Source organism: Dryobates pubescens, chromosome 4 (assembly GCF_014839835.1).
Source record: "Dryobates pubescens isolate bDryPub1 chromosome 4, bDryPub1.pri, whole genome shotgun sequence".
In the NCBI taxonomy this organism is placed as follows: Eukaryota; Metazoa; Chordata; class Aves; order Piciformes; family Picidae; genus Dryobates; species Dryobates pubescens.
Genome location: NC_071615.1, coordinates 7,753,651 through 7,767,006, shown reverse-complemented (window position 1 = coordinate 7,767,006; position 13,356 = coordinate 7,753,651). Strand labels below are relative to the sequence as shown.

The 13,356-nt window shown below is 42.6% G+C and overlaps 1 protein-coding gene across 2 annotated transcripts in view; it reads left to right on the top strand.

The window, feature by feature from the left end:
- Positions 1-4,531: 4,531 nt before the first annotated feature.
- The window catches only part of MOSMO (modulator of smoothened), a 30,810-nt gene continuing 21,985 nt past the window's right edge, over positions 4,532-13,356 (top strand). For both annotated transcript variants that reach the window (XM_054180411.1, XM_054180410.1), the window contains exon 1: positions 4,532-4,852. In XM_054180411.1, the coding sequence (XP_054036386.1) occupies positions 4,747-4,852 (106 nt within the window). In that variant the 5' untranslated portion in view covers positions 4,532-4,746. The remainder of the gene's footprint in view (positions 4,853-13,356) is intronic.

Genomic DNA, 13,356 nt, shown 5'->3' with positions numbered 1-13,356 from the left:
AGCCACTTCAAATGACTTGTTCTAAAGGCAAGTTCATCAGTTCTGAAGCTCCTTTAATAACAAAACCAATGCTATTGTCCATAGTCCTTTGCACACTACTTCCTTTGGGCTCTTAAGTTGTAATTTGGCCAACAGAAAATCAAGCTATCCTTTGCTCCTTCAGAACAGCAAACACATTGATTTATTTAAATGTAAGCTTAGAGGTTTGATCTCTTGGAAAGCCCCTTACTGTGTGGTCTTACTTTTTGCTGTTCTAGCCTAATTAGCTCCTTTTAGTACTTTGTTTCTTTCCCTGCCTCTGAGGTTTCTTATCTATTAAAACTTTGTGCCTCAGGAAAACTTGTAACTGCTATCCCATCTAGATTAATTATGCTTACTGTATGAGCCACCTTCAGAACTGAGAGCAGTTTATTTTTTAAAACTTCTGTATGCAGTGGCTCTCAAAAGGAGTTTATTTTCCTGAAGTTTTATTTTAAAAGGCATTAACCACTGTCAGAAGTTAGACTGATGAAGAAACAGATAAGCTTTTTGCATGGCTGTAGCTAGACCTCCATCGTGGTATCATCAGCTACTTCCAATTTTCTGGGTCCTCAGCTATTACAAATCAATACAATCTCTGACTTCAGTGGCATTATTGCCAGCCAGGCTTCTTCAGCTCACTGGGGAGGAAAGAAGCAGCACATCTAAGACTAATGTTTGTCCTCACTCTGTCTTCAGCTGTAGCTAGAAAAGTAAACTTTTCTCTTGGTGTTCATTTCGAATCACAGTTTCCTGGTTCAGAAAAATAAATCTTCAGACTGACATTTTATCCTAAAATGTAAAACCTTTTACCCTGTTTCTTGCTGGAATAATAAGCAAGGTGTGAAATTCTAGTTATGTACAATATTAGTTCTTACTCTGCTGTCATCACAGGAATGAGGAACTTCAGGAATTCAGCTGCACTTTGCCAGTGTTGAGGTACTTCAACAAAATCTCCGTACACTCTGATTTGTAGAGTAGTTCCAGTGGGAATGCAGTGCAGGAGTTACTTAGGTTCTTGCAGAGTCCATTCTAAAATCTTAGCACGTCCCATTTTTTTCTTAGGACATTACTTGCCAGGGAAGAAAATTGACAGCAATCAGTTTAGAAGACTTTTGCATAATTTTTTAATGTTTACAAAATCTGTAGTCTTAACCACTATGCTTCCACATTTTTATCTAATATTAGGTGTTCAGCAGCTCTTCAGCTTTTTTAGCTCTGTTAAGAATGAGGGCTGCTGCAGTTCACTTTTTTACCTTGTGCCTGTTCAGTGCTACCTTCCATTTCTGTGAGTTTGTTTAGGCAAGATAAAACAGTGGTACTGATCAGAGCATTAACCACCTGGGACCAGATAGACTCCAGCAAGGTTGAGCTATGGTTATGCATGCATCATTGTATGTCACCTTGCTGTTTATGTGTAGATATGGAGCCAAGCATACACCTTCTTCCACAATGGCTAAGTTTACCTAGGTGGATGCTGGAGAATGTCACAGGTTTATAACCTTACGTTTGTCTGGGCCTTTGGAGGTTTCCACATCTGAGCCTCTGCAGTGACTGGTACCTGCTCCTCCACTCTGAACACAACCAGTATAACGTGGGCACATTGCAAGACGATGTCAAACGAGGCCAGGGGAGAAGTAGAAGGTAGCTACAAGAGCTGGTGCAGAATCTGAGGAGCTCCAGCAGAAAGTGGTGGTGATGGTTTTTATTTGTTTTAAGGGATAAGGCTGTAAATTGTGTTCTACTTATCTGCTGCCAGTGGGGAGCACTGAGCTGCAGTTTTGCATAAAGTAGTACTGCATCCAAGAACAACAGTGTACAGAAGGCCCAGCACCTATATATACCATGGGATATAACAAAATAGGCTTTGAGGGGCTGTGGGGAGCTGCAATTACTATGTAAACCTATTATTTTGGAGACTGCAAAAAGGCAAGCAGAATCATTCTGCAGCAGGCTGCAGCTCTATCAGGAGCCTGGCAGAAACAGCTCCAAAAACTCAGATCAGCTACAAAAGGCCAGTATTTGTCACAGGTCCTCAGTCTCTTTTAAACTATTCACTACTTGCTGCAGTAAATCAAGCAGATCACATGCCATAGATTATTTGACTTCTTCTTATAACTTTCATTGAAAGTGCTTTTGGAGCTTGCCTTTTCCAGATGGTTGCAAATAGAACTACTTAATTTTAGTGATCAAGATTCTCTATTTTTTACCTTATAAATGTAAAAAACTCCAAACAAACCAACACATGCTTTTGTATACCACACAGGTTTTTTAGGGAATAGGTGAAACCTTTCAGCTCCTAAGATGATTAGTTCAAATCAATTTCTATATTCCACTCAGGATTTTCCCACTGAGTTTTAAACTTGGATCAGAAGTGCAAAGCCTTTTCTACAAAGAGGTTAAGAACTCCACTTGGTGGTTTTTATTTCATCAAACAAGTCCATCTTTCTTACTTGTGCTTGGAATTCTAATTCTCTCTGACAGGAAAGGACTGACCAAACTATAAAGGCAGTGCTGGAAAGATTGTTCTCATTTAAACATACGTGTTTTCACTGTACAGCCAGTAGATTTCTAAGTGACTTCATTACACTCAACTCTTAGCTTCACATATTTTTATGTTAAAGATAATTTAATATTCAGTAATAACACAGCACACTGTCATCCCCAAACTGTAGTTCATGAGTCTAATGTAATTGGTCTAGAGACCCACGTGAGGCAGTCAAATTTAAAGAGCTTCCAATTACAAGCTTAATACAGGTGTCTGATGTTCCATAAGAAACCTTAATAACTATTAATACTCTGTTTGCACTGCTAGGCTACATTTCAGGTTTAAAGCATTTAACAGATGAAGGCCTGCATGAATTGTTGGAGCACAGATATTAGTCCATTTGTAACCGTTCTATATAATAAAGAGAAATAGAAAGGAAATAATAAGATTAATTCCAAGCCTTCAGAAAGTTATTTGTTACTTGTAGAGTGAAATTTCTTTAACTGCAACGCACTGAACAAAGAAAGATGTCATTCAAGTTGAGCTGCTATATAAAGGTAATAGGCAAACTATTTTTGGACCAACCTGCTGATGAGTAGGAAATCTGTTTTTGCTCGAGAACAACATATAGGCTTAAATCTTGATCTAGCTATGAAACACACACCCATATCAGCTATTTTAAGATCACTGATATTTCATTACTATGGAATGCTGGCACTGAGCCTTACACAGTTTGTGCTAGTTTCTTTTCTCTGTAATTTCAAATTGAGTTTCTTTTGATCCGTGCGAGGTGTAAATAAATCAGAGACAGGCTCAAAGCATAAATGTGGAACAAGAATATTTTCAACGCTATTAAATTTGAATATCAAATATCACTCTTGGTTCTTTGTACCTGGTTTTAGCTTTCCACTCTTAGCTGCAGAGCTTTTCTCAGCAGTACTTACCTGGAGATACGGCCTGTTCTGTATGATTATGAGGCCTAATCCTTGCTCACTTGTCCTTACACTTGCCCTCAGTGCTGCCATCAGTGTGTGCCGAGAGATGTTTTTCAGTGCTGGCAAGTGCCCTTTGAAAAGTGAGAGGAAAATTTTACTAATTGAAAGTGTGATACCACTCTTCAATATAAGAGAGGGGTGGCTGACACACCAGAAGGCTGTCCTGCCATCCTGCATGACCTGGACAGGATGTGGGCTAGCCCTAACCCTAACTCTGTGTCCAATTCTGGGTTCTGCAGAGAGACAGAAAACTGTTTATGAGAGGCTACAGCAAAGGGCTACAAAGATGGTTGGGGGACTAGAACCTCTTCTGAAGAAAGGTTGAGGGACTTGGAGATTTTAGTCTAGAGAAAGGAAGACTGGGGGTGAATCTTATCAATGCTTATAAATACTTACAGGGTGGGTATCAGGAGGATGGGGCCAGTCTTTTCTCGGTGGTCCCCAGTGACAGGACAAGAGGTCACAGACACAAACTTGAACACAAGGAAATTCCATCTAAACACGAGGAGAAACTTCTTAGAGAGTGGTAGAACACTTGAACAGGCTGCCCAGAGAGGTGATGGTGTTCCGCAGGCATTCAAAGCCCGACTGGAAGCTGACCTCCAGAAGTCCCTTCCAACACCTACCACCCAGCGACTCTGCGACTGAGCCGCGGCCCCAGCTGCCGCCCGCCCCACACGAGACACGCCCTGGAACAGCAACCGCCCCGCCCCGCCCCGCGCGCAGCGGGCGGCGCTAGTGCCCCCTACAGGACCCGCATCAGGCCCCGCCCCTTCTCGTGGCCCCTCCCACAGACAGTTGCTGCCCCGCCCCTCGCTCCTGCTCGCGCTTAGCGCAGACATCCCGCCCCCGCGCGCGGCCTCCTGCCCGCCCCCTCAGGCCCTGCCCCGCCCTAGTCCCGCCCCCCCGCGGCACGCCCCGCCCCGCCGCGCTGCACTCCCCGGAGGAAGCCTGTGTTGGCCTCGGGGGTTCACCCGCCCCGTTGCGGCGGCGGCACCGCCTCCCGCGGGAAGCCCCGCCCCGCCCGGGGGAGCCCGCCGGCGAGAGTGGGTTTCCCTTCCGGAGTATCCGTTGCCCCCCCGCCCGCCGGGTTCGCTTCCGGCTCCGTCCGGGGGGCCCGTTCCTGGTGCCGCTGCCGAGGGGAGAGCGGGGCCAATGGAGCCGCGGCTGTGAGGCGCCCCCGGCCCGGGCCCGCTGCGGGAGCCGGGCGGAGGCCGGAGCCGGGAGCCGCCGGAGCCGGAGGAGATGGACAAACTGACCATCATCTCAGGATGCCTCTTTCTGGCTGCCGACATCTTCGCCATCGCCAGCCTGGCGAACCCGGACTGGATCAACACCGGCGAGTCTGCGGGTGAGGGGGGGCCGGCGGCAGGGACCCTCCAGCGGGGCGGCAGGTGGCTCGGGGACTGGGAGGGTCCGGGAGCGGGCGGAGTAGGGGACTCCAGGCAGGGGCCGGGGATGCTCCCCCTGAGGAGCTGCTCTTCAGGCGGGGGCCGCGGGGCCAGGCGCTGTCGCGGTGGGGCCGGCGGGAGGACAGCTCGGGAGGCTGTCTGCCCGCCGGGCGGCAAGGGCAGCTGGGCCTGACCCCCGAAGGGCTGCAGGGAGTTCCCGGGATCTGCCCGTCTGTGTGGCGACAGGAGACGTCTCGCTTGTAGCTGGCGGGACCCTTCTCCTCGGACAGAGACGAAGATGTTCCACGATGCGTCCCGGCTGCTGTCCCCGGGCTCGGGGGAAAAACGGCTCTGCGGAGCTCTGTCTCCCGAGGGGTCGGTCCGGCAGAAGCCTTTGCACCCTCTTTGAACGCTGAGAGCGAGGGCAGCTTCCCCGCCTGGGTCTCCCGAGTTTCAGTCACCTTGGACAGGGAATTCAGATCAGTCTCTGCACAGTTTGTTCTAGGTTTTGAATCTTTCATACTATACTGACGTTTCCTTTGTTACAGGGAAGATCTTACTTTCCCTTTTATTTTTCCTTTTTTCCCCCCAGAATATTCCCTGCATGCTGATTTTTGTCAGCTTTTACACCTAGATCCCATGTGGATTTTATTTGAGAAGCTGTCATTGTTTCCTCTAAAATCACAAGGATTTGTTCATCTGTCTTACTAATGATGTAATTGTATGAGCAATTAATTTCAGTTTGTTGAGAAGGACCCACATGTTTTGAGAGCAGAGCAGGGAGACAAAAATGGGAGGAGGGCTGTTCTTTGAAATCGTGCCCCAGAGCAACCAAGATCTCCTTGGTCAGGAAAAAAAATCACTGAATCAACCAGGTTGGAAAAGACCTCAGAGATCATCAAGTCCAGCCTATCACCTAACACCACCTGACAACTAAACCATGGCTCCAAGTGCCACATCCAATCTTTTTTTTAACACCTCCAGGGACAGTGACTCCACCACCTCCCTGGGCAGTGCATTCCAATGGCCAATTACTCTTCCTGTGAAAAAGAACTTTCTCCTCACATAGAGCATAAACGTCCCCTGGTGCAGGTTGAGACTGTGTCCTCTTGTTCTGGTGCTGGTTGCCTGGGAGAAGAGACCAACCCCCACCTGTCTACAGCCTCCTTTCAGATAGATGTAGAGTGCAGTAAGGTCTCCCCTGAGCATTCTTTTGTCCAGGCTAAACAAGGAAGCCATCCTTACTACAAATAGATACAAATAATGACCTTTTCCTAAACTTATCATTTCCGAGCAAAACAGAGGTATAGAACAGAAAAAAACCCAACCAGGTCTTGGGGTAAAGGCTTCTGTCATAAATTCTTGGAGAGGGTTTTAAAAGTTTTCTTTGTCTGTCTTGGATATTCCATGCCTATTACTTGGGGCATTTAAGGGGACTGAAGTTGTTCAAATGAAGTCATATTTCTATTACTCTGTTGAAGTAGAGGATTTTAGATGTTGACTGTTAAGGATTGATGACTGGCCATTGGCTATGACCAGACGATACTCATGGTTTGTTTGAATTGCTTTTAGCTACCTTGTCTAGAACCTGGGTTTTCCTACATTGTCCAGAGGAAAGGAGTGAGTCCCCCTTCCCAAAGAGTGGCATTCAGAAACTCTCTAGATGACTTCACGGTTCCTCCTGTAGCTAATGGTGGTGATCTTTCTGCTGTGGCTACATAAAAGTGTTGGTTCTTTCCTCTTAAAATTCCACCTAGCAGCAGTGCTGCAGTAGTGAGCCCTTCTTCAGGGGCTTAAAGTCAAATAAAGCAATCTTCATTTTAAATACATAGGTATGTCGTTCTTAAGATCTGCCTCATGTTGACAGGTTCTATGCAATGTGTAAGATGCTGGATTCTCTCTGCCTCTACAGAAACAACAAAAACTGAAGAAATTACTGGTGGAAAGGAAGGTCTTTGGGGAGTTCATCACAGTCCACTACCTTCTTCATTAAAGAAAAATGTTTACTATCTCTTAATACAAAAATTGTTTCCTGAAATATTGTACCTAGGAATTATTAATTCTTAGTGACTTGATGTATGATTACTTCAGAATCATCTGCCACTGCTCTCCTGCACTCTTTTTAGAGATGCAGATAACAGCTTTATTTTTAATTAGGCTAGCAGACATGAAATCTGTATGCATTTTTCTAAAGAACTTCACTAGTCAAGGATGTTTTGATAGACTGAAGCCTTGGTTTTGTTGGGTTTTTTTTGCTGTATTTTGAAGACAAATTGCTGGCTTGATAAAATTGTAAAGGAGGCTTATCTGTTATCCTTCCTTTCTCTTTTATTGATATGGGATTTGATGCACTCCTCTAAGACTTACACATTTATATTGCTTTTAACTATACTTCCAGTACTTGGGCCTTCTAAAATGAGCCTTTTGCCCAAACTGTAAATAAAGGAAGTGTGAGGATGCCCATTGAATCAATTCCTATCTATTATGAGATAGATGCTTTTACAACTGCCATTCATTACCCAGAGACTGCTGTGCAGAAGTATGGCATAAGAGGACAGAGCCCTGATGGTAGAACCTGTCCCAGCTGCTAGAGAGATTCAGGCAGTCTCAGCAGACTATCATACTTGGACCACGTTCAAGCCTTCCAACATCCATATGTGCCATGAAGAAGGAAGTTTTTTTTGAAGCATCCTGCTGTCAGCTGTTAGTTTCTTTGCTTTATCTCTGTGTTCTTAGGGTTTATCTCCTGTGGGAATTCTTCTAGATTCTGCTCCTGCAGGTCAGCCCACTACCAAGGAGAAAGGGGAGTAATGCTGTTTCTGTGCTTGGCTGCTGTCCTTGAGGTTCTGAAAGGCAGCATGGAACAGCCTGGTCTCAGTACTGGAGCTGTTTGAGAATTGCATAGTACAGAGGTCTTGGCAAACACAGGAAGGCGGCACTGCATTGGCTTATTCAGAGCTGTTTATAACCATTAAAGTTGAGAAGCTGGGCTTACATTTCAGGGAAAAGTAATAAATCTGTTCTGATTTGAATGGCAAACAATATCTACATCTTACTTCAGAGATAATGATGATTTTCTGCTGGAAAAAAATGGATACCAAAATTAATCAGTAGCTTTAATGCTTCTCTGAAAATCTAGGTTGTTTACCATTTATCTTTGTTTCAAAGGAGCTTGTGTTCTGGGAAAATTGATATATAGGAAGGGCTGATTAGTCCCCTAAATCTTACTCCTAAAAGTAAGTTTTACAGCTGAAGAATGTCAGCTATAGAAACTCCTCCTCAGCATTGTAATCATAAGGAAAGGATTGCAAATGAGGTCATTGACAGTTTTGAATGCTTATCTGTCTTTAGGCCAGAAGAAGAACTGCACCTTTGTGGACATGGGTATAAGGCTCCATTGAGCCCTTCCTGTAGATATGTACTAATTGTTCATTAACTTGGTTTCAGGTATTTCATACATCCTTAAGATTACAAAGGAAAGATGAAAATTACATGGATTTTTCTTCCAGAGAGTTTGCAGTGAGGTTTTGTTATTCATGGTGTGCAAGTGCAGAACACTGATAACTCCAGCCTAGAAGCCAGTGGCTTTTCAGTATTCCTGCACTGACATCCTTGTCTTATCAAACTGACTCTCGATGTGAGAAATAAGGAAAGGGCTGGCTTTAATTTAAGCAATGCCTAAGCTCCCATTGATTTCAGTAGTAATGAATTTTGCTCCTGTGTCTACACTTTTGCAATTAACTTTAAAAGTTGATAGCTTTGTCTCCATATGTTCTTTTTGGTGTGTGGGAGAGTCTTTAATGATTTTGTTATTTTGCTTTCTCTAGGGGAGGAGAAGGGTTAGAAGTTGCTCTAGCTTCAGCTTTCAACCTTTTGCAGGGAGAAGGATATGAATAGTACGCAGAGTTGAAGTTAGACATGTTAAAAGCTGCATGTGTGGAGGGGGTTGACAGTTTAAAATGCTTTTAGGATAGGTCAAATAATTCTAGAGGATAATTTAATCAAATACAATCCCCCTTCAGCAAGCTAAGCTATCAGTTTGTTTATGTGACTTAGTCATCCTTTCCTATGTAGCATGATTGTTCATTTGATTCCAATTTACAGAACAACGTGTACCTCTTTTATAGCAGTCATTAGGTATTATGGATGTCAGAATTTAAGGCTGCTAAACTCTGATGGGTAACTTCTAAAACTAATATTTATCACATCCCCTTATGTTGATACAGCAATCACAATGGGACATACAGTATAATGCTATGGCCAGGCCACTCCACATATGCACCGCAATGCTGACATTAGTGTTCAGCAGAGCTTCCAATTTCATCTTGCATCTGTGACATAAGCATCAAGGTCACTTAAGTTATGAACTATACTTTTTATTCAAACTGCCTTGCATACCATGCTGTGCAGTAACAGTGTGACAGTAAATTATGAACCTACAGCATGCCACTTAATTTAAATTGCCTGCTTTGTTTACAGATGCTGCCTTTCCATGTATCTTCCAAAGTATTATATATAATTCTTGGGTTTGTATAATCAGTTGCCTTTTTTTTTTTTTTATTCATGAAGTATGATTCTAGATTCAGTAGAATCTGTGGTCTTACAGAAGAGCAAGCTGTACCCATCAGGCTTTTCCTTCTGAGGTAGTTAACTCCCTGCTCTTGTGAAATAACTTGTCTAGTACTAAGTGGCAAATGACTGTTCAGTTTTATTCCTCTGCAAGTCATCGCTCTTCCAGGAGAATTTTGCTCCACAGTTTCAAGAGCTTTGCTGGGATCCACTTAATGAAGTGGATAGGACCAAGATGAACTTGAGACTGTATTGCCAGAGAAGTATTTTTCTGTACTCAAAGCACTGAATAATAAACACAAGACCATGTGAAGGTGCTCAAATGAAGCAGTATTTCTAAACAGAATAGAATAGGTAGAATAAATAAACAATCAACAACTCAAAAGAAGCTGTAAACCTGAATGCCAAGCTAGCACTGCTGTTCTAAATGCAACTGTCTACTCAAAAAGTAGTGATATGTAATAGTATGACATATTACCACTTACTTCTGCCCTTCAGGGCCTGTGCTGAGAAAACTGTTTACGTACAGTGCTCCTCTGGGGAAAGCAATCATTGTGCTGTCCACTGAAGTAGATAGCATTTTGATTTGATATGTGGATAGTTGGCTTTTCAAAAACTGCTTGTGAAAAGGTTCCAGGGATCATTTGTTAAGCACCTTGCAATATCCTCCAAACACAGCATGCTTCTCCCAGTTCTTCTCAGTAGAGAATGATGGGACATGATAGGAAGCAATTCTACCAAATTGGTTTTTCCTGGTTGGTTGTTGTTTTGATTGTGACAGGAGAAGTTATTTGCCCTTTCATGAACTTGTTTGGGCTGCATGCTGAGAATACCAAAAAAATACATGGGGTGATGATACAGAGAATGAAGAAGTATGTACCATTGTGCCTTAGAAAGAAGTGCCAGCTGATAAGCAATCTGCAAAACCATCTGAATGTCAGAGTGTTAAAATTAGGTTCTGGAACATAATTTGTGGGAAACACTTTCCTTTTTGCAGATCCCCCTCAAGTGTGTGAGCAAGGAGGGAAAGGTGTTGTTCTGTGATACTTTGCTGATCAGGACAGTGAGGAATTAGGACCTGCTGTAACATGAAGGCACTGTTACCAGTACCTGTATTTTAGAGATGTTGCCAGTGCCTTAAAAGCAACACAAAACACAAGTAAGAACTACTAAGGACTAGCAAAGTATCTGAGCCTCATATAATCTGAGTACTCTGACAAGAGTAGTCTGTTAATAGGTGTGCATGGACTGGGAGTGTCTGTGCCATCTTTAAAATTAACATTGCCATTCCTCTTTGACTGTAGATGTCTATGTGCATGTAAAAATCTGCCAAAATAGAGTGTTTGAATTGTGCTTGTGACCAGGCCTTAAGGCACACAAAAAAATTAATAGGAAGGCATTGTTGTAATGAATTAATTTCATGCTTGCTCAACCACTCGCCATTTAAACATATGGAACTATTTTATGTGTAGGAAGAATCTCATGAAAGAGAGCTGTGTCAGCCTGGTTATTTGAGCTTGCTAGAGCAGAGACGAGAGGGCCAAGTTTTTGTCCGTAAGAGGAACTGATGCTTTACATCTGCCTTTTCACAAAGACAAATGAATACTGCTTCCGTTAGGTGAATGTTTTGTTTTCTCTTTAGGCTGTGAAGGTACAAAACTACCAGTTTGCCTCCCACCAGCTCTTGTTGCATTTTCTAATTAGTGTTACAGAGTTAGATAAGAAGTACCTGATTGTAGAGTACAGATCTGGGAATCAGTAACCCATTACTTACCTTTTTGAATCTAGCACATGGCATGACTGGCTCTGGATGTTGGAATTCTGTTGTGGTAGTACCTCAGTTTCTTCCTCTGTAAAACAGCAGTGGTATCTTTATCACAGTAACCTCTGTTAGCATTAGCAACAAAGCTCCTTTGTCTCTTCTGATAGTAGGTATTTTTTGTTAAGGTACTTCAGTTTCAGATATTTGGAATCATTCACAGCACTGTGTACAGTTACTGTAGAACTAAATTATATTCAGTATGTGCAGATACAGATTTGTTATCTGTCTCTCGTGCTGAAGAAGAGTGCAATTGTAAATCTGCTTTACAGACAGTACAAACTGTGGGAAAGGCAACTTCTTAAGACTTCAGCTTTGTGGTTTCAGGAACTATCTGTTTCACTAATAGTGATTCTTTTTTTTTGCAGTTGACGTAGAGGTGACTTTAAGTGTGTGTATAACAGTTGTTACCTTAATATGACACCAAGATTAACACAAGAGTGACTTGAATATATGAATCTTAACCATAAGGATTGGTTAGTATGTACCACAAACAAAGATTTAAAACTGAAATCCTGTTAATGACCGAGGCTTATTAAAAACATTTGTATCGTTGAGTTTCCAGCCAGCACTTACATGTGAGCAGCATTATGTAAACTCTATTTGTACTCTTGCCAAAGCAAAGAAGATCAGTAGGTCAAACTTGAAAGCTTGACCTACATTTTTTTACCTCACAAGAGCTGTTTCCCATTTATTTTCTTGCTAGTCTTGAAACAAAGTAGAAAGCACCAACTTTTCTTGTCTGCTATAGTACAGCTGCAGTATGTGGGATTTTCATCTTATGCAGGAGTTATCCACCTTGTTCTTGAATCCTTTTCTAGATAGGGTTGATACTTGTGGGTTTCAAAAGAAGGTAAATAGAGTGACTTATGGATGAGGAGGAATATTGTCCTTTGAAGAGGTTAAATGCTGATATCTATCTTAAAATCAGATACAAAGTGATGTTTAGTGGAATGAATACAACATGGCGGCTGGTTTTGTTTCTTGTACCAAGTAATTTGGGTTTATACCATTTTAAGTTTAAAAGTACATTTCTTGTTACCTAATTAAGTTGTTATTGCAGTTCACAGCCCCTGCAAATCTAGTGTTGGACAGAGTCCTCTTTTAATGGAAGAAAAAAGTTCTATGGTAAATTTGCAGCAATCCCCTTGTGTGCTCCAGCTGCTTTGCTCAATCTCACTTTTCTTCCCCAAGCCTCTGATTGATGGAGATACACACAGATCTGAAAAACTGGAGATATGGCCAAGAAGAGGATCTGTGCAGGGTACGTGTCTATTTTAAGGAGAGGGGAAACAAGCTTAGAGCATTTGACTGGCAGAGCACTTACACTGGCCAGATTCCACAGGAATCTATATGGAATTAACAATCACAGGTTGTATTCTTTCTCAGGGTGGTTTCTTCCTATGATATCGTGTTTGATTTTCTATGTGACATGTTATCTTGTATCTTTTTAAATTCTGTTAACAGAGTTGATAACAAGAGTTTGGTCTCAGGTACCTTAGGAAACCTAGTCTGACTGCGATGGTCTCTCTGTGGGATGAGCTAATCAAGTCTGAAGCACTAGCTGCTGAGAGTTAGAGGTTCAAAGTTCTGCAGAGTATATAGAGTCTAGTTCCTCTCTTTGAGTAAAACATATGCAGTCTATTATGTCTGGGTCCTTGGGATGAACTAAAATGCTCTCTAGTGAAGGTATCAGAAGCCAGCATTTCCTATTCTTACAATATAGTACGATAAGCAACAGTTGGCTGCTGCTCAAGAGCCTCATGGTAGCTGCAGTTCTGTGCCATAAATTACAAAGTGCTTTGAGCTTGCTAAGGATGACAGTCTCTCAAGGTATGATGATTAATGACCCACTTAGATGTTTAAATATTTGTCTAGTTGGAGACAGTTAGGCCTTGAACTTGACTATGAGCAATTCTTTGTGCAGTTGTTTGGACACTGCACTAGTATGGCTGAGCTGTCTCTGATCTTGGTAACTGGTAAATTTATTATTAAATTCTTGGTAATCTGAGAATTTAATAATCAAATGGCAGTGTTGATAGGCAGTAAAGTCAAGTGCTTCTGTAGTGCTCATCA